The 21,591-nt window shown below is 36.6% G+C and overlaps 1 protein-coding gene across 3 annotated transcripts in view; it reads left to right on the top strand.

Moving 5' to 3' along the window:
* Positions 1 to 21,591, top strand: part of LOC113046992 (RNA binding protein fox-1 homolog 1) — a 271,768-nt gene that overhangs the window by 107,165 nt on the left and 143,012 nt on the right. For 2 of the 3 annotated variants that reach the window (XM_026208192.1, XM_026208196.1), the window contains exon 2: positions 7,846 to 7,887. In XM_026208192.1, coding sequence (XP_026063977.1) covers positions 7,846 to 7,887 — 42 coding nt within the window. Of the gene's footprint in view, positions 1 to 7,845; positions 7,888 to 12,080; positions 12,473 to 21,591 lie in introns of those variants that run through there. The other variant, XM_026208197.1, reaches the window with a different exon arrangement.

Below are 21,591 nucleotides of genomic sequence, written 5' to 3'. Positions count from 1 at the left end.
TGTAGGAATGTGTCCCACCTCTGCCAACAGACCTGTTTTAATTCCATCACTGAGGCTCTGGTGAATTTTCACCGATTTATCAGAGAATTGATTTTCAATCGTAGCACAATGCAGACCTCCTTTGTTTAGTCTCTGGCTCTCTTCTGCTCTGTCTTGTGCTCTTCCCCCTCTATCCGTCGGTCCGGCTGAGCGCAGTCTTCTGTGTCAGCTTAATAAAGTCATTCTGCCCGGCCGTGTTCTGCCGCTTGTACTCAGCAGAGTGCTACTTATTGACATTTTTTCATTCTCCTTTTTTTTTTTTCACTGCATGTGTAAGTCCTATCGAGCTCATTGAGGGACTGAGTTAGGCCTGCTCTCTCTCACTCCCTCTTTCTTTACCCCTCCATCCTGCAATTCTGTGCCACAACAGTTCAGTATTACCCTCCATCTCTGTCTGTCTCTCTCAAGTACTCTACGTAAGTCAGCGAGAGGGCTAGAGAGAGAGTGTGTATTCTGAGTGAAAAGGAGGGAAGCAGACCATTAGAGGTAAAGGATAAGCAAGCCCTTCGAGAGTCCTTTTGTCCTTTCATACGGATGAGGGCTGTTTGTGCTACTATTGTTGCTTTTCCCCTTGATTTCATCTGGAAAGTATCATTACCGAACAAGAGCCTCTTCGTAGCGGTTTGAGGCCGTGTCCACGCAGTATGCTGTGGCCTTTGTGGAATGGTGTTTGCCTAAGAAGTTTTGAAAAGGAAACTTGAAACAATTTACACCCTGTGAGCCATGAGACTCCTTTCATGGGACTTAGTTCATGTAATGATTATTAATGTCAATTTAACCCGTCAAATTTGTTAATGAAGTATAAAGTATAACATTCTTTAAATAATACATTACATACATATTTGTAAATATATTTGGATTTAGTCACATCCCCTTACCATTATGTGTATGTATATACTTAAATTCCTTTTTGTGAAAACTCTTAAATCCATGTATCAGTCCACACAGAAGATGTAAGTAACTTATAATGTTGTTCACATGGATCACACAAAGATGTAGTGAATTATAGTATATTGCTGAATTATTCTATATAAATTAATTCTAATAATGAATTAATTACAATATCAGAATATCAACATAACACGAAAGGTTTACCATTTAAATTACTATTTTATGATATGGCTGTCAATCAATGAAAAATGTCCTTCAATAACTTTCAGTTTTACATTTTTATACAAAACAAACTAAATGAAAACAAAAAAGATGTAGAATGAGACATAGACGCATTTACTGTGTATATGAATGTATGTATGTGCCTATGTATGTATGTATATATATATATAGTTACAGTATCTGCAAAATGTTCATTATTTTACCAAAATAAGAGGGATCATACAAAATGCATGTTTCATTTTTATTTGTATATATTTTTTGGACTGACCTGAATAAGATATTTCGCATAAGACACATTTATATTTTTTCCACAAGAGAAAATAATAATTGAATTTATAAAAATGACCCCATTCAAAAGTTTACATATGCTTTTGTTTTTTTGTAATGTTGTTCAGTTGCTTTGCCTCAATCTGTTTTGTTTAAATCGCTATATAATAAAAGTGACTTGACTTGACTTGATTCTTAATACTGTGTTGTTACCTGGATAATCAACAGAAAAATCCCACAAATTCTTTGGTTTTCCAGTATCTTTTGTGTATTTGAACCCTTTCTAATAATGATTGTACGATTTTGAAATCCATCTTTTTTTTTTTTTTACACTCAGGGACTCATATACAACTATTACATAAGGTTCAAATGCTCACTGAAGGAAACACGATGCACCTGGAGGTGAAAACTAGGTATATATATATATATATATATATATATACACACACACACACACACACACACACACACACACACACATATATATATATATATATATATATATATATATATATATATATATATATATATATATATATATATATATTAGGGGTGTAACGATACGCGTATTCGTATTGAACCGTTCGGTACGAGGCTTTCGGTTCGGTACGCGGTACGCATTATGTACCGAACGGTTCGTTGGACTAATTAATTATATTTGGAAAATAAAGAAAAAATTGTGAAATATAATGATATGCGTTCAACAAGGTAGCCCAATAACCCAAACGACGTAACAGGCAACGCCCCTGACACCCCCGAACAAGAAAAAAAAACACCATCTTATATGTTTATGTTAGGCTACTCAGGTCAGGCGTTCGCTCACTCAGTACGCGCTGAAGGCTCGTTGCAAAATGGCCAATGCGTTTAACAGACCACAAATAGAAGATCCTCCAATAACCAACAGGTCTGGTGTTTGGGTGCACTTTACCAATCGATCGGGGCATCCAAACAAGCACGGTAATCAAAATGGACTAGTACTGTACTGTGTCGGAATTTCCTGAGCAGTACGATTCAATTAACAGGCCTGCACGTTATAGAAGAACTGTTATAAATAGAACGTATGCACGGGCAGTTTTGAAAACTCCACCTGCTTTGCTCTTGGCATAGTGCAGCGCAAATCGCGTTGTATCTGAAGGGCAACGCTGAGCCCAGGATCCAGCGCCGCGCGTATCGCGTCCTGTGTGAAAGACCCTTTAGTCATTTTGCAACGAGCCTTCAGCGTGTGCTGAGTGAGCGAGCGCCTATAGTGGAAAACGCATGTTTTAAGAACATTCTTAATGTAATTTAGCCCCGTTACTATATTCCTTCACGAGCCCATTTCAGCCAGACCGTAATTCCTGCTTTGTTCCAAAAAACATAAGCCCTATAGAGAACCAATTGAGTAAAAACACACTCAATATAAAGAGTTATAGAGTTCCATATGAAAAGTTACATCTTTGTATTTGTTCATAACTACTACAACAATATAACATTTTAAATTTTTTTTAATAAGGAGCTGTTTTTGTTTTATACAGTATGCTGCTAAGAAAACACCATAGAAGATGGGTAAAGAATAGATCATTGTTCAATGTAAAAAAAAAAAAAAAACATACTTTGTTGCCAATTTGTTCTTTTTGCTGTATCTAAAACGTACCGAACCGTACCGAACCGAACCGTGACATCAGTGAATCGTACCGAACCGAACCGTGAATTTTGTGAACCGTTACACCCCTAATATATATATATATATATATATATATATATATAGGCATAATTTGAAAAATGTACACATCTTCATTGTATTCAAAAGTTTTCTTAATGCAAAATTTTTCCTTTTGGAGAATCAGTGACCATTTGAATAGAGAATTGGAAAATTTTGTAATAGTTGCATATGAGTCCCTCAGCTGTCCTCAGTGCAAATACTAATAATTTAAAATACCATAACTGGTGTTAAATAATCAGCATATCATGTCATAAATGGCATCAAAATTAATTACTTAAAATGTTTTAACTGATTGACAGCCGTAATGATAATATAATGACATAATAACATAAAAACACAAACCATGAATGTCAGCAGTTGTCAGTCCTTCTTAAAAATAACAGATAATTAAAAAAAAAAGTTTGAATTTCAGATTTCAGCACAGGACTATATATAAAAATGTATGCCAGCGGTCTGAATCCAGAAGCATGCTGTGTGACCCAGAGCTATTGAGAAGCTTCTCCTAACGACCTGCTAGGAAAGGAAAGTGCTACTAACAAGTGTTAAATAATACAATTCCTACCCTACAAGAGAACTTAGAGGTGCTCTATTTATTTTAATTTTTTTCAGGGAAGTATAATGCATTCATTGCCTTTTTTTTAACTGTGCAATCAAAAAATTGCCGATGTCATTCCTGCATTTTAAATTTATTTCATGACTAATTGAAAACTTTGCACATGATATAAACTTTCCCTTTAAAAGGCGTAACATTTTACTGTCGAGAGTGGTTTGCCAAAAAGCAATGAGTAACCGTCAGCGGAAGTCTTACTACTAATTTGATACGCAGATATTTTGAGGTGACAAGGTTAATGCATCCATTTTTTCTCATATCATATCAAATCAATGCAATTTCCCTGCCCTTTATTCCCTCTATCTGTGGGTCATAATCCTCTTTAGGGTCTTTCTGCAATGATGTCCAGTTACTAAATGATGAAAATCTTATTCAGCTTCACTCAGTGGCCTGTCTAATGGGAAATGAGCACACTTTGAAAAACAGCTAAGTGTTTTAGGCTGAGAGGAAAGTGGAACTGTTAATATCATTACATTTGAAGAGAGCGTTTGTAACACAGATTCTATTTCTTAAATGAAGATTGGCCAGTGCATTATGGATGTATTGACGGCAGGCACGAGGGGAAGATTAGTGGTATATCCAGGAACCCTCTCAGCGTAACCAGACCCTAATCTCTTAATTGTGTAGTTCTCTTTCAAACACTCAACAAGCATTAACAAAATTAGAAATGTTTTTCTTCCCCCCCTCCTCTTCAATGGGTTGAGTATGATTGATTAGTGTTTGAGAAACTCTGTGCATCGAGGCATGTAGAAATACTCTGCTCAATTGAATTCAACTTGATTCTTTATAGCGGTGGTTCTCAACTGGTGGGTTGTAACCCAAAAAAGTGTTGCAGACTTGTTCTGATTGTATTAGTTTGCATTGTTGTATAGAAAAGGAAATGCTTCTGCAATTTTCTGTTATTGAGATCAAAGGCTGCACATCTAGTCAAACTCTATGATGTTTGGATGAAAACACATCTTTCTGTTCTGTGAAGCTAGTAGATGCTTGCACGAACAGGTTGACATCCTCTCATCATCAAAATCCATAAACAAAACTAATTAAAGGAATACATTTAATCTAGTTGCTTGATAAACATAGTTTGTGCAAAATTATTGACTGTAGAGAGCATGAAGCCATCAAAATTCAAGAGGATTTCTGTTTTAAAATTCAGTTCAGCTGAATGTTGTTGGTGATGTGCAGTTTATTAACATAGTTCAATGCAGTCACCCATACACATAATTTAAAGGGGTAATTGGATACCAGTGATTCTTTAGTGTCTATAAATCTATAACATACTTTGGTTCAAATTTCTCAATGGTAGTGTTTACCCTGTCAAAAACAGCTCTGTTTTTAGCAAGCCGTTTTAGTCCATGTTCCTTTAAATGCTAATGAGCTCTGCTCATCCCGCCCCTCTCTTCCGTGGGGTGACGAGCCATTCTCATGAGATTGTTTACTTTAGCCATGGAATTTAAATGCATTTAGGCAGTTTGGGGGTCGCACATTTCCTTCAAAAACAAAAGTAATCCACTGAATCACAGATTTTCCTACCTCCCACTAAAACAGTGGGTAGTACAATTCGACAATGAAAAATGTTACTGTAAGGTTATGGTTTATTAAAGTCTACATCTACCACAACTCTAAACCTACCCGTACAGTACTGCAAACGCAGTAATTATGTGTTATATTTGCGGTTGTAGCTAGAAGGGATACAGCTACAGGAAACCAACAATACATATTATTTTCTACCAATTAGATTGCATTTGTATTGAAGTCTATACCTACCCAAACCCTAAACCTACCCTTACAGTAATGCAGATACATTAAATATCGTTGTTTCGCATTAAAAAAAAGGATGAGAAATTGATGTGCGCATGCGCAGTATACCCGGGTAGGAGAATCTGACGAGTAGGATCAAATGTCAGGACACCGGGAGTAAAAGACGAAGAGACTCTAACTCTAGGTGAGTATACATATGCTCCTGTGTCGAAACAATGCTGGACTGATGCTAGCTCGCTCAGGGCAGGTCTAAGGTAAAACACGTGTGTCAATCGACAGTCGTGGGAGGGCCTGGGTCTGTGTGCAATAGCTTTGTTTGAGGAAGGGGAAATTATTTAACAAGATAAAAAATAAAAATAAAAACTCTGGGTGGATTTGTATCAGTATAGGGTGATTATGTGCACACACTTCCAACACACATTTCAGTTCAAACAACTTGTAAGTTGCATGAAAGTGTATGTCGCATCCAATGACCCCTTTAAACATTGATGTTACAGTGAAAAAACTCTGTCAACTATTGCAGATTTAAAACAAAATTGCAGATTTATTACAACCTTTACAAAAAGTTGTTTTAAATCTAAATAATACCCTAAGGGATACCCAAAAATGAAATTTGTCATTATATATTTGTCATCACCCTATAGCTGTATACGTTTCTTTCTTCTGTCAAAAACAAGGAGAATGTTAGTAACCAAACACTGGACAGTAGCCATTGACTTCCATGGTATTTTGTTCATTCTATGTAATAATTATAATAATTTTGGGTACTCAAAGTGCTTTACATGAAAGGGGGGATCTCCTCAACCACCACCAGTGTGCAGCATCCACCTGGACGATGCGACGGCAGCCATATTGTGCCAGAACGCCAGACGAACGCCTTTATGGTGGAGAGGAGGCAGCGTGATGAAGCCTATCAGTGTACGGGGATGATTAGGAGGACATGAGGGCCAGAGGCCAATGGGAAAATTTGGCCAGTATGCCGTGGTTACACCACTACTCTTTTTTTGAAGGATTTTTAATGACCACAGAGAGTCAGGAGGGCGATTCCAGGGTGAGCACCCCTTAACACACTAAGCCCCTTTCACACTGAACATTGGGCCCAGGAAATTGCCGTAAAATTGCCGGATTGCCTTCAGTGTGAATGCAAACACATCCCGGGATTGATTCCAGGATCGTTCCCGGGTTGGGGACCTAGTAACATTGCTGGGTTCAGTCCTGGAACTAGGTCTGTGTGAACAAATGCCAGAACCAATGGCATAAAGGGTGTGTTTTAGTGATGATGCACGTTATCGTGCGACTCTTTTACCGGGTGTTTGGAAGGCAGATCAACGTTCCCGATGAAAAAATCTGTGCAAACTGTAATGAAGCAGAGATCAGTTAGCTCCTAACTTTCCGCGCTGAAGCTGAGATCGTTCGCCAGCTTAAGTGAAAGATAACGTACCTAGCATTTTTGACTCGTACATCCGTGATGTCACGGATTATTACGGGACCTTTACGGCTTATGTGTGAATGCACGCACAGATTCTGGGAAATCACTGGCAGTGTAAATGAACCAAAATCTAACAATCCAGGAACAATTGCCAAGACACATTACAAATGTATTCGGTGTGTAATGTATCCGGAATCTCAGTGTGAAATGGGCTTTAGTTTTCTCAGAAGGTCTCCCATCCAGGTACTGACCAGGCTCAACCCTGCTCAACCCTGTAGCTTCAGTAGGCAGCCAGTCTTGGGCTACAGGGTGATATGGCTAGCTATACATGTAAGTCAGTGGCTACTGTAAACAGTGTTTCTTAAAACACACATTTTCCTATATATGAAAGAAACTTATACAGGTTTGGAACAACTTGAGGGTGAGTGGATGATGACAGAATGTTCGTTTTTGGGTGAACTATACCTTTTAAATTCAAATAGGTTTTTGTGTACGACCAGCCTAAATGATCATATATACATCAATTGACTGGTGATTTGATTTCAGGTGATTTCAGTATGGATATATTTGTTTAGTTTGGTACAATCCTGATGATGTATTGGGTTGCCACTTGAATGCAAATCTAGAATATGTGTCCTGAAGCAAAACCCGTTGAGAACCACTTGCTCTATACTATTCCCATTATTTGAGAAAAAAAGAGAGAAAAAAGATTATGTATACCATTTCTAGCATGGGAACGATGTCTTGCCTGTCTTATTCCCTGCTCTCACCACCTTTTGCATGGTTCCATGTTGCAAACCTCAGTTTTGACAGATCTCATTTTCTCTCCCCTCAGCCCGCTCTCGATGATTGACTTGTAATTACTGAAGGGAGGTGCTGTATTTGGTGTGTAATGTGTTACTCTAATTTGTATGTCTCTGTTGACAGATTCCAGGACAGCCAATGAGTTGTGATACGGACCAGCTCAGGGTAAGTGATGCTTCGGTGCTGCTTTCTGTGTGTCTGTGTTTTGGTGTGTTTTTTGTGTCACTGTTGTGCTTCTGGATGTTGTTGGTATTGACCTTTTAATTAATCAATCTATGGCGATCATAAAACTGCGATGCATTCATGTAAAGACAAATTATTTCATCACAATGACTTTAGAATGAATTTTTGTGTATCCTTCGTGTTCATTTCAGCATCTCCAGTTGAGATGATGATGATATTAAATCAATAGACAAAAAAAAAAAAAAAACTTCAATTTTACTCTCATACAGAAACCTGTTATTCCCTCATACACTGCTGTGTCCATATTAAAAATACAACAAAGCTTACCTTGCCTTCTCATTAAACTTTAATAGTGGCTCTCAAACCCTTCTGCTCACCCACTGGTCTGAAAAGCCAGGGTAGCAAAGGTGTCAGCTTCACTCCTGATGAAGACCCTCCCAAAGATCTTCATCTTCTTCAAAAACACCACATCTGTGTGTAGGGATGAGCATGTGTCCTGCCGGCTCTGCCTTGGGCTCACAGAGCACACAGTGTGTCTGTGCAGGCCTGCAGGATCATGGGAGGGATTTGTACACCACGCAGGAGCCGAGGTGCTGCAGTCCCCTCTCAGTGCTGTAATTTATCATGGTTTGTTGAAGGGTTTTAAGTCTGATAGGTTTGATATGATTAATGCACAGAGCTTCCTATTCATACACACACATCACTCTCATTTTCCTAGCAACTACTTTCTTTATTTGTTTTTTTAATGATACATGTATTTTTTCATTTCTTTTAAAATTAGAGTAGTAAATATGGACTAAACCAGTAATGAGTATACAGTATGTATTGTTTAATATGCATTGGCCTTTGCAAATTAAAGAGAATAATAATGATAATAACAATAATAATAATAATTTGGCTTTTGGAAATATTAATGAAAATATTGAAAAACTATTATATATTTAAAAAATAAATTATAATATACTGTATATTTAAATTTTTAAACAATTCTTTATTTATATATTTAAAATCACAATGATATTATTATTATTATTATTATTATTATGTTGATTTGGCTCTCGAAAATATTAAAAACACAAACACACATATATATTTATAAGTTACAGTGACGCATTGCTGCCTCACACATATAATTTTTTCCCTTCAATTATGTCGTAATAAGGAGATGTCATTTTAATGTCATCTTTTCTCGTTAAAACTAAATAATTTTTGGTTGTAAAATCAAACTTCAGTCATTCAAATAAAGAAATATTAAGCCGAGGGTCGATTATTAAAAAATAACTGTTTTGATCTGATCGTAGCCTAAACAAGTCATGGGTGCAGTTATTGGATATAGCACTATATTGTAGACAGATTGGAGATTAATCCTAATAAACATTATGCTACAATTAAAACCATAACAGTAAAATATATTCAAAACAGTGTTTTTAAATAATTTAAGCATCGTTCAGATCTTTGTTTATGTCAGACTGTGGCGACATAATGTACCATATCGATAATAACGGGAAAACATTGTTTTTCTGAAATAATATGTCGTTATTACGAGAAAAAAATATGTAGTATTACCGAGAAAATGATGTCGTTCTACGTCATAATTATATTGTTTTTACGACGTAACATCTCGTTATTACAAGAAAAAAATTCTTTTAACAAGAAAACATCTTGTTTTTATGAGATAATTGAGTGGAAAAAAATATGTGTGGGGCAGCAATGCGTCACCGTAATATGGAGACATTATTATTATTATTAATATTATAGATATTAATTTATTATAGATATACATTGCTGATTTGGCTCTTGGAGACATGAAAAGCACTTCTCTTGTTTCTTTGTCATCTCATTTCCTCTTGTTAGTGACTCATTCATGAGTCTGAGGACAGTTGTTTCAGAAGTGCTTTTTGGAAGCTTGCCTTTAATTTAGATTATTTGAGAAGGATCAAGTATGATACACCTAGTAATACTCCCATTTTTTGGTAGGATATGTTTTTGTCAAAATCTAAACAAATGAGATGCACTACTGCTTTAAGGCTGTTTAGCTACTATTATAGACGTGTAGCTTTTTAATTGGGTTAAAGGACACAATCAGACCAAGGAGATGGCAGCTGGATCGGTCTGCTCCATGTAAATGGACATCTCAGTATAAGCGGCTCTCAGTTCCCATGACCATTAGACCTTTCTTGCCCCGAAGTAAAGCGGTTTAACAAAATTTTATGCTGAAGTATGTTTACTTAGGTGCACAACCAACAGGCTTTACATTGTACCTGCCATTTATCTATGTCTGATACATCAACAATCATTTATTGTTTTCAGATTGTCGTTCAAAGTATTGACTGGATCTCTCTGTAGTATCGTTTCATTCAAAATAATACAATTTCATCTAGTTGGATAGTTCTGACACTGAAATCTTATTATATGAGCAGTAGTCAAAGCCAGTTGTTCCTGCCTTGTCTCCTAATATATTCAAGAAAATATTTAATAGGTCTGTGTAATTTATCGCATACGATTGTCAAACTACACAATAGCGTGTTCATAATCGCAGACGAGTCGCTTGTGAAAATGGGATGGGATGGAATTAATCGCACAGGCCTAATATTTAACATTTAATTCATTAAGACATATTTATTTATTTTTCCTTTCTAAAGTAGGAAAAAAAACTGTTTCTCTTTTTTCCTGTTCCCCAATATAATTTTCCATCTAGTCTCTTTAACTAACGTAAGTTCATAATTTTTGATAAGAAAACAACAAGTCATAATCAATAAGTGCTAACAATAAATTTCATGATTTTTAAAGCATTTATTATTTGATTTTTTTGTATTTTAGTATTTAAGAATACAGATAGCCTTGTAAATAAATAAAAAATGAGACAAAAAAAAGTATTCATAAAATATTTGACATTTTTAATGAGGTTATCTCAAAAGACTCTGCATAGCAGTAATTCCCCTATTCTATTTGTTATCATTGTGAAATGTAATTTATTTTTTTGAGCATTGGTGCCGTCTATGCTTTGAGTAATTCCTTAGAAAATCCCTTACCTTTGGCAAATCAATTTAATTCAGCCATATTGCTTTAATATGATACGCTTGTGTTTGTATATTTGTTGTATGTGGGCCTGAGTCTGAGCCTTTAGCTTAATCGTTTGTCCTCACCCTCTCTTTCTTGTTGTGACGGCTGTACTTTTCTCTTTTTTTATTGTTTTCCTTTTAAAAGGGAGTCAAATTGCTTCCTGAGGAGAATTTAATATTCAAATTTCCATCATAAATACACTGGCAAATCTCATTGCGTTTGTGTCTCACACACATAAAACTAAAAAAAAACAATGGACCTTGCTCCAATTTCCATTTCCGGTTTGAAATCCATTTACAAAAAGGTTCTTTTTTTTCTGTTACTCTCGAGTTTCTCTAATACCAGTGTTTGATTAAAACCCCCATTCTTCTTCTAAACAGTAGTAATGAGTTTAAGCCTCATATGCGCTTTTCTAGCGCTTTAGCTGGCTGCCGGCTGCGTGTCTGGTCTCTCAGTAGCAGTAGCGTGGTGGAGTCAGCAGATGGCTGTAGAAAAGTGCTGTAAGGAGGCAGCCAGTGCGTCAGAGCCAGAGCAACCCGAGCGGGAAGGCCTTGGCCCCAGTACACGCTGCTTTTATCTCCAGCACATTCACCCCAGACGAGGAGGAGGAGAAGAAAAGGGGGAAAAAACCCATCCAGGCTGCAGAGTCAGGTGCAAGCTCCACATTTAAGAGACGGAGGTGCTTTCTGTCTCCTTTTCATCCGCTCATATCATTTTTGATCTCAGTTTACCTGTGTATTTTTTTATTTACTTGAATATCTCAGAGCTGAGATTGCAGTTTTTTTTTTTTGGAGGAAGTTGCAAGCTTATTTTTTTTTCAGTCAGTTGTCTTCTTACCTTCCCTCAGGACAGAAGATGTATCTTTTGATTTCCCACTGATGTCTTCCCCTGCGCATCAGCTTCCGGACGACAGCGTCTGAGGATCTGAGCAGCATTTTGTTAGAGGGAAAAGTCCTTTTTTGCGGGGGTGGGGGGAGATCTGTTTCGGATCGTCCTATCAGCTGTGCGTTAACGTACACGTACCTTTCTTGTGGAGCCTGTACTAGAGAAACCTACACCATCACCCTCCTCTCTCTCTCTCTCTCTGTTTCTCTGGCACTTTGAGTGCACAGTTGTACTGGACTTCCTTGGTGCACGGATCTTCTCATTAAATAGATACGTCAGGATCTGGCGTTCAGTGAAAGGGTGAGGAGGACCAAGTGGGGAAAGGCAAGAGAGAGCAAAAAAAAAGAAAAGAAGAAGAGCAAGAACAAGACTGCTAGAAGCATCTCAAACCTTGTGAAGTAGCTTCTTCTTCCTCCCAAGTGTCAGTTTTAATAAGCGCTATTATAGTGATATAATAAATTATACAAAAGAACTGTGAGCCTGAGAGAGTGGAAACAAGAAGGATTCATCCGGGTTTCCGTAGCCCAGCTCGAGAAGTTAAAAGAAGCTAAGTAAGGAAGCGTTTCCTCGCTGCCGGAGAGCCCCTGACTCCTCGCTCAAGATGATGATGTATTTGTGGGTAGGTAACCGATTGTGCCACGTCTGTTCGCTGTGTGTGCGTATGTGTCGTTATTGACGTTTATGTGTTTTCTCGTCTGATGGTTTGAGCTTGTTTGTTGCAGGACAGAAACCAGTCCAAACACATTTGATCCTCTCCGCACGCGATGCGCTCTGTTGTGTTGTGTTTGTATACCGGTTAGCAATCAGTCATTTGAAAGTTTCATCCCTCTCTCATCTCGTCCTTGGCGAGACTACTCTTTCTTTGGAGTAGAGAGTGTCAGAGAAGCGGTGCGTGACACGTTGATTCATAACCGCAGGGTTAAAGCACAGGAAGTCATTTTAGAGAGCTGTAAGCACGTGTGTCTTGGCCTGCTCATTATCTGTCTCTTCACCTGCCATTATCACTCAGAATCAGTCCTAGCTGAGGAAATTTCGCTGCACTTAATTGCCCATGGAATAAATTTAAAGCACCCTGAAGACTTCACTGTGAGGGTTTATCAGGAAATTAATCTCATTTTAACAAATCTTAATCTGATGGGCAGTTCAAGTGAAAATAGAAATAAGGAACCAGTTTATCCTTTACATAATGTGGCAGCTGGAGTTTTTTTTTCCCTTTCTTTCTTTCTTTTTTTTCATGAAGATTCATGTTTGATTTTGTATTTTCACTAGCAATGAAAATGCCATTTTGATTCATAAAATAACAGAAACAATATGATAATAATAATAACAAAAATAACAACAAATGTATAATTTTGTAAATGTTAGATCTTATTATTATTTAATTTAGTCATCATGATGATGATGATGATGATTATTATTTTAATAACAATATACAATTAATAATTATAACAATGTATTGATGTTGTTATTATTATTAATAATAACAATGCATTTTCTTATAATACTACTACTACTACTAATACTAATTCGTTTTCTTGTGTTATTAAAAATTGCTATGTAAGCGGGATTGCATAATGTTATTTATTTTTAAGTGCAGACGTATCCTTATAATGTTAATTATTAAAGTAAAAAAAACATGCATCAGTAGTGAGAAGAGCTCAGAATCAAAAGACTTGATAAACATACGAGACAGTCTCCAGTTACATAGTCATGCAGCTACGGCAAACTGAAATTCTATATTAAGAAAATGAATATTGAATGTTTAATTGGAACATGGGTGGTCTGGAAGGAATATGCTTCGCAGAAAAGATTCAAGGATGAAATTTCCCAGGAGATGCAGAAAATGACTGTGCTGTATAAAAGTATACAGTTCTTGCTAAATATTTAATTTGCATAGTTGTGGTAGCTTATGACAAGAAATTGCTGGTTCATTTGAACAGTACCGATGGGTGATAACCTGTTCTGCATTTCACTAAATAAAATTTAATAATTAATAATTAGATCTATAAATCAATGCATACATACATTACTACTTTCAGAGAACAACTCTAAATTGATTTACATAATAAAAACAGAATGATGTCCAGAGGCCTAATATTGCCGAAACGTGTAGTATAAAGCTATGAATATGACATGTTGTTCTTTTTAAGAGGCCTCCGGTGGCCATTTGACAATCCAGTTCAGGCTCTCTCTCTATCAACCCTTCAGTACTAGTTTCGTCATAGATCATATGGCTGTAAACTGGAATTAATTGTGTGGGTTACTTTTTCAGCCGCAGGGTTTTCATCTCAACACAATTTAACACAGCATCGGCACATTGTACCACATCCAAATATTTCAGGCGTGGTGATACAGTATTAATTGCAATATAGGCCCCATGTGTTCTATCAATGCTGCGTCTGTAAAAAAATTAATGAAATACAAATAAAAAAAGAAGTTAAAAGAAGCAGTGGTCCACTTTTATGCACTGCTGTCAATAAGAGCCCATCAGGATGAGGAATGAATCACTGAGGTAGAGAAAAGACTGAAGCAAACCGCAGTGTCAGAGTTGTGCTGCTGTCCAGGCTGATGTTATTGCCTTTCTTACTATTTACTCCCCCCTACTGCTGGAAAAACTGCTGTGGAGGCACTTCTATAGCCCCTTGTCAGAGTTGTCTTTCAATAGATGCTATGAAAGCAGTTTATTCAATTGATTGATAAAGGCTGCCCTCCATGATAACCAATAGAGGAGCCACAGGGCCATGCCGTGTGTAGGAGGCACATATTGCGACTTAACTTTGTGACACCAGTATTGGAAAACTCAAAACTTGCAAAGCAAGAATCTTACCATCTTATGGCCCATTCTTTTTTGAAGTGTCCCACTTTAACCATTTATTATATAGCCATTATGTGATGGATAATACATGAATAAAATGTCCCTAATGAGACAATTATAAGAAATAGTTAAGGTGTGGCACTGTAACATGTTCATCCTTATGTCATTGCAAATCTGTATATATATGGATGAATTCAAAAGGAGCATTTTTGAAGCTCTTTTCCATAAAACAACTATTCATAGTGACCAAAGTAAAGTCAGCTGTTTTGTATAGTGCTTTATAGAATATAGATTGTTTCAAATCAGTTGTAAAATGAAAGTAGCAGTATCAATGATGCAAACTTTATCAAGACAAATCCAAATTCTGTTTCATTTGTAACACAAACCGTTGTAGACTGTCATTCTTATAATGGAGGTGAATGGGAATCACGGCTAAAACACACACAAAAAATAAATTAAACCATGTGGCTCATGACGATACAGTGATGTGTAACGAAAAAATGTTTTATCACGTCGCACAACGTTACATCTGATTGGGACACACGGTGTTACAGTTTGATCCCCCCAAAAAAAATCTGAGAATAAAAATGTTAATACTGAAAAATATAATACAGGTGCATAAATTAGAATGTCGTGGAAAAGTTAATTTATTTCAGTAATTCAACTAAAATTGTGAAACCCGTGTATTAAATAGATTTAATGCACACAGACTGAAGTAGTTTTAGTCTTTGGTTCTTTTAATTGTAATGATTTTTGCTCACATTTAACAAAAACCCACCAATTCAGGATCTCAGCAAATGATCGTGAATGGTTCATAAGACCAAAAAAAATGTAAAAACATATTTCAGTGAATTGTTGGCCTTCTGGAAAGTATGTTCATTTACTGTACATGTTCGGCGGTGCATGGAGATGATCAGTTTGTGGCACTGCTGAGGTGCTATGAAAGTCCAGGTTTCTTTGACAGTGGCCTTCAGCTCATCGGCATTTTTTGGTTTCTTTTTTTCTCATTTTCCTCTTGACAATAGCCCATAGATTCACTCTAGGGTTCAGGTCTGGTGTGCTTGACTGGCCAGCAAACACACCAGACCTGAACCCTAGAGTGAACACCATGGTCATTTAACCAACTTTTGGCAGTGTGGGCAGGTGCCAAATCCTGCTGGAAAATAAAATCAGCATCTTCAAAAAGCAGAAGGAAGCATGAAGTGCTCCAACGTTTGTTGGTAAACGGCTGCAGTGACTTTGGTTTTCAAAAAACACAATGGACCAACACCAGCAGATGACATTGCACCACAAATCATCACAGACTGTGGAAACTAACACTGGACTTCAAGCAACTTGGGCTATGAGCTTCTCCACCCTTCCTCCACGCTATGATCTTGGTTTCCAAATGAAATACAAAACTTGCTCTCATCTGAAAAGAGGACTATGGACCACTGGGCAACAGTCCAGTTCTTCTTCTCCTTAGCCCAGGTAAGACGCCTCTGACGTTGTCTGTGTTTCAGCAAATTCCTTGACACGTCTGTGTGTGGTGGCTCTTGATGCCTTGAGCCTCAGTCCATTCCTTGTGAAGTCCACTCAAATTCTTGAATCGATTTTGCTTGACAATCCTCATAAGGACTCTCTGTTAACATGCTTGGATACAGCACTCTGTGAACAGCCAGCTTCTTTGGCAATGAATGTTTGTGGCTTACCTTCCTTGTGAAGGGTGTCAATGATTGTTTTCTGGACAAATGTCAGATCAGCAGTCTTCCCCGTGATTGTGTAGCTTAGTGAACCAAACTGAGATACCATTTTGAAGGCTCAGGAAATCTTTGCAGGTGTTTTGAATTGATTAGCTGATTTGCATGTCACCATATTCTAATTCGCTGAGATTGTGAATTGGTGGGTTTTTGTTAAATGGAAGCCAAAATCATCACAATTAAAAGAACCAAAGACTTAAACTACTTCAGACTGTGTGCATTGAATATATTTAATACATGAGTTTCACAATTTGAGTTGAATTACTAAAATAAATGAACTCAATAATCATTCTGATTATTGAGAAGCACCTGTAATTGAATCTGCAATTAGTGAAAGTGGAGAGATGAGATCCAGTCTAGAGATGAGCAGTTGATTTGCACGGCAGACATGGAGATCCAGATTTTTTGTTCATTTGTTTTTAATATTCAACAGGCAAAGTGCTTCTGTATCTAAATCCACAAATTTTCATAATTGTTTGAATAAAACAGACTACTTTTTACTACGATTTACTTTTTTTTTTCTTTTTTTTTTTTTTTTGCCTGAACAAAATTATTTAATATAGAAATTACTATTGTTTTTACAAGTTTTGATGTTGCAAAATTAATCAATAATAAATTAATTTGATTAAACTATAAAGCAGATCTACAGAAGACAATAGTCTCAATGTTTAGTTCTGTTCTCATCTGATAGTGTCAGTGCCATCAAAATGATAATATTGCTAAATATTAAGTGTTTTGAACCCCAAATAAGCTGAGAAACAGAACTGCCATGACCAGAATCAGTAAGAGAGGAGACAGTGAGAAATTGGCCAATAAGATAAATGTTTAAAGAAGGATATTGAATCTAAATATTACAATATTGTTTCTTTCCATAATATCTTTGTTTTGCATGAGAGTTGAAGAGATTTGTATAAACATCAGTGTGTTTGTTTGCTTGTTCATTTATTTATTTTGTAGTGCATCCTTGTACTAAACAGTGTGTATGTACGTATATAGAGTTTATGCATTACATGTGTCGTTAGATGAATATGCATGTAGCTGGGTAACAGATAAAAATGAGGATTAAGAACATTTGATGTATTCGCAGGGGATATAATTGACATTAATGCAAGACAATTCAGCACACACCATATGGTATTTATACACCTTCTAATTCCCTCTTTCTCTCTGACAGTAATGATGGGACCTGGGTGAGAACGCTGCACTGTCAGTTGCTATCAAATATGTTCTTATTTAATTAGCTGTCTTGCAGTAGAGCGCAGCTTATATATCATAATTCCTATCTAATATACTCAATCCTGTCTTATTTTATTTCATTGACTGTGCTGAAGTGCTTAACATGTCTCTGGTTTCAGAGGGCTTGGGCAAGTTGCTCTGAAAACCAAGAGCGATTGAATAGCATTAATGCTAATGCCATAGCCGTTGAGGCATTGCTGCAAAGATTTAAAAATTGCCCTTCTGATAGAGTTTTACAATGTATGACAAATCAATGCATAGCATTTTCATAATGAATGGCTTTGACATTTGGAATGCCAGTCCCCGAGCAGGCTTGGTTGCTGACCTGTGACGAGAAGTGGTTCTATATTTCATTATATTCTACTGAGTTATACTCACCAGCCCCATTCGTGTGAGAGAGGGACAGGCGATTCCTGACTGCTATCCCAGCACGTACTACTGAATGTCTGTCTAGTACTATAAATTTAAGGGAGTAAGTTTGGTTCTAGAATGTGTTGTCATCTATCTAACCTTTTCCACTTTTTAAACATTCAAATAAGGTGTTATCAGCAACTGTGCAGATAAACTACAGTGAAAATAATTTAGTTTCATTTATTTTAGTTCTAAGTAAAGTGGACATAACTCACACAGTTTCTGCCAATCTCATGTTAATCTTGAGTACATACAGTATAGTGTAGCATCACATGCTTAATACCTTCAGAAGTGTCTTTTAGGGTTATCAGATTTATAAATTAAATAGACAGCTGTAAACGTTGAGCTTCTGTTGGCGTGCCGTAGGTGGAACTATAGAGTCACAAGCACACGTAAAAAGCAATCTAACATGCAATACAATCTATATATTCCATATAAATATATAATTTATATTCCATATAAATTTTAATCTATATATTTTAGTGCATCCTCAATAAGTCCCGGGAATCCCGGAGCAACCCGTAATCAATAAGTAATCAAAATAATAAAAAGGACACAATAAAATAGTAATAAATTAGTCATCAGGTGCCATGTTCAATACAGCAGCATCTTAAAGATATCTAATCAGTTAAATTAATCAGGTAAATTAACAGAAGTTATTACTCCACCACATGTGTGTGACGTCATTGGCCTTATGTTGTTGAACTTGAAGTGGTTCAAATGACGGAGATACGATCGTGTCCGGGAAACAGCCGTGACTAGCTAGTTGTTGAAACGCACCCCGCACCTCTTCTGGAGAAGTGCCCATACATGGAATTCCACCCTTTATGACATCATACAGGGCCATATTTGAAAATAAACTTCACACAGAAATACTCGTGTTTTTAACGCTTTGGTCATGTTTAGCATGAGAATCTAACTCTTTAGCAGTGTAAATAAGTCAGAATGCATGAAATCGCATTAGACATCCCCTTTGAATTAAGTTGGTCTCAATTAACTCACTTCCCAAACCCAGTTCCTTCCGAAACTCATCCTGCGCACCAGGGTATTGACTCTGAGGTTTACTCGCCATTGTTTGGTATTAGATTACAAGCGCACACGGACAGATTTAAATGACCTGCCATGTCATTACCTGTTTATTCACAAATACTGAAAGCACAATTGTATTGGTCATTATCTGCTGTCATGAAATGAGAGTTTGTGGCTTTTTTCATCGGTCTGTTATGATGATTGATGGAGACAGGTGGCTGTTCTTTACAGATGGCAACATATCAAAGTGGCATCATTGTAATGACAGAGCAGCCTATGACAGATATCAAACCAGGACTCGGATGCTTTAATGTTACACTGCTCAAAATCCAAAACTTTTTTATTCCCCATTGGACATCGAAACCTTTCATCTGATTCCACCGTGTCTGTTTTTTTTTTTTCTTCTTCTTCTTCTCCTGGTTGTGATGTGGCCGTGACAGTTTTAATCTGATTTATAAAATAGAATACATGTATATATGAAAACCTCACCGGGATGAAACCATAAATGCAAAGAAAGAATATGAGGAAATTTTAAGATGACTTTGCCCAGATCAATGACATTTTGCGAGATTGTCTGCTTTGTTATAGATATACTGAAATCATTACCCTTCTAATGAAATTTCCTGCCAGATAAAACAAAAATGTGAAAGCACTACAAGCTCTTTCAAAAACAGCTTTTATTACATAAGTATATTCATTACCATAAAAGCATTGGGCCCATACACATATGGGTCTAGAGCTTTACAGTAGTGGAGATTTTTATTGCTTGCTATAAAATACAATACACCAGCAGCACATACCACAGAGAGAAAGAAAATCACTTTAGCGTCTTACACTTTTTTGCACTCTCTGAAAAAAAAAAAAAAAACGGCCAGGCCAGGAAAACACCTTTGTGATAACAATTGCAGCCAGGCAGCGTAATGCACTTTGAAGCCCTAGTAAAGGCCCGGATGAAACTGGAGATTATTGCCATTTTGAGAGAGATCAATGAAGCTTTGCTAATAATTCACTGTAGGAGAACCTCTGGGGATGTGGTATTTATCTACAAATATCAGCTCTGGTCAGACCAAATGCAGTGTTCTCGCCTCTGGTGCCCACACTAGTTCAGTTGACCTAGTTGATATTTAATGTTTCCTCTTGACTAGGAGGGGGGAAAGTGGGGAAGAGAGAACGAGAGGAAGAAGAGGGGAAAAACATGATTGGGCTAATGATGTTATGTGTTTGAACAAATGGGGACATGGTGCAGTCCACTTGATGTTGAAGGGTTAGTTCAGCCAAAAATGAGAATTCTGTCATCGTTTATTCACCCTCATGTTGTTCCCTAGCTGCTCTTTTCGGTCTAATTAAAGTGAATGAGGACTGGGGTTGTCAAGCTCCAAAATAAATAAGTAGTTTTAAAAACTTTTTCCAAATCTGCAAAAGTCAAATAATTGCTTTGTGTGAAATTGAAATTATTCCCTGAAAATTAGTAGTGATTAACTTAAAACTAATTTTTTGATACAAAGCTCATTTTGTCTTTTTAAAGCTTGACAGTCACAATTCTCATTTACTTTCATAATACTCAAAAGAGTGGCTAAGATATTCTTTGAAATCCCCCTTTTTGTGTCTAGCAGAAAAAAAGAAGGTCGATAACACTTTACAGAAATACCCCGAATGCGGTATTTGTTGCAGTATTTATAAATGTTTAATTTGTTACCTGGAACATTTGTTCATTAAGGGTCATGTTAGCTCAGGTTCATTAAGTATCATTAACAGATATAACTGTGATTTTAAACTTGTGATTAATTTTTAAATTAACATGAGCTAAGATTAATAAATTCTTTAGAAGTTTTGTTGTTGTTAATTTGTGTTAACTAATATTTTTTTAAAATGTTACCCAGTCACAGTGTTCACTCTGAAAATGTAATCAAATTACAGATTACAACTTTTAAAAGTAATGACGTTACTGTTCTGATTACTTTATTTCAAAAGTAATTAGTTACATTACTAGTAAACGTTACTTTTTATCAATGAACTCATCCATGAAATTTACATGAAATCCAAGCATCAACATGCACAGAACACTTGTTATTTTTGACTAAAGCAAGCATAGGCTGCTGCGTACATGGTTTGCATGGCAGAGTGTATATTAGTTCTTGTTGCTTTTGTGCAATAGATGAATATCAGTTTATTTGTTTTAGATATTTTATGTTTAGATATTTCTATTCTGCGGGAGTTCCAAGATTCATTTTATTCTCCCGCATCCTGCACAAATACAAGGGCCTTGCCGCCCACACCAGCCCTCGCCCATCTTGTCCCGCTCCGCACTCTGTTTGCGTCAGGTCTCGCGGGAGCAGATCTCTAATCCACTGGCACTCGAAAGATCGTGTGATGCCTTTTAACAATCAGTGTAATGCTGCTGTAATGTATAGAGACCTCAGCTTGTAACTATACTCTAAAAAATTATCAAATTACCCATCACTGCCCAGTCATATACATTTGGTATGATATAAAAGGTGAGTAAATGAT

This window comes from Carassius auratus, chromosome 28 (genome assembly GCF_003368295.1).
Source record: "Carassius auratus strain Wakin chromosome 28, ASM336829v1, whole genome shotgun sequence".
Classification (NCBI taxonomy): domain Eukaryota; kingdom Metazoa; phylum Chordata; class Actinopteri; order Cypriniformes; family Cyprinidae; genus Carassius; species Carassius auratus.
Note: the sequence above shows the minus strand (reverse complement) of the source record. Positions and strands in the feature narration are given on the sequence as shown.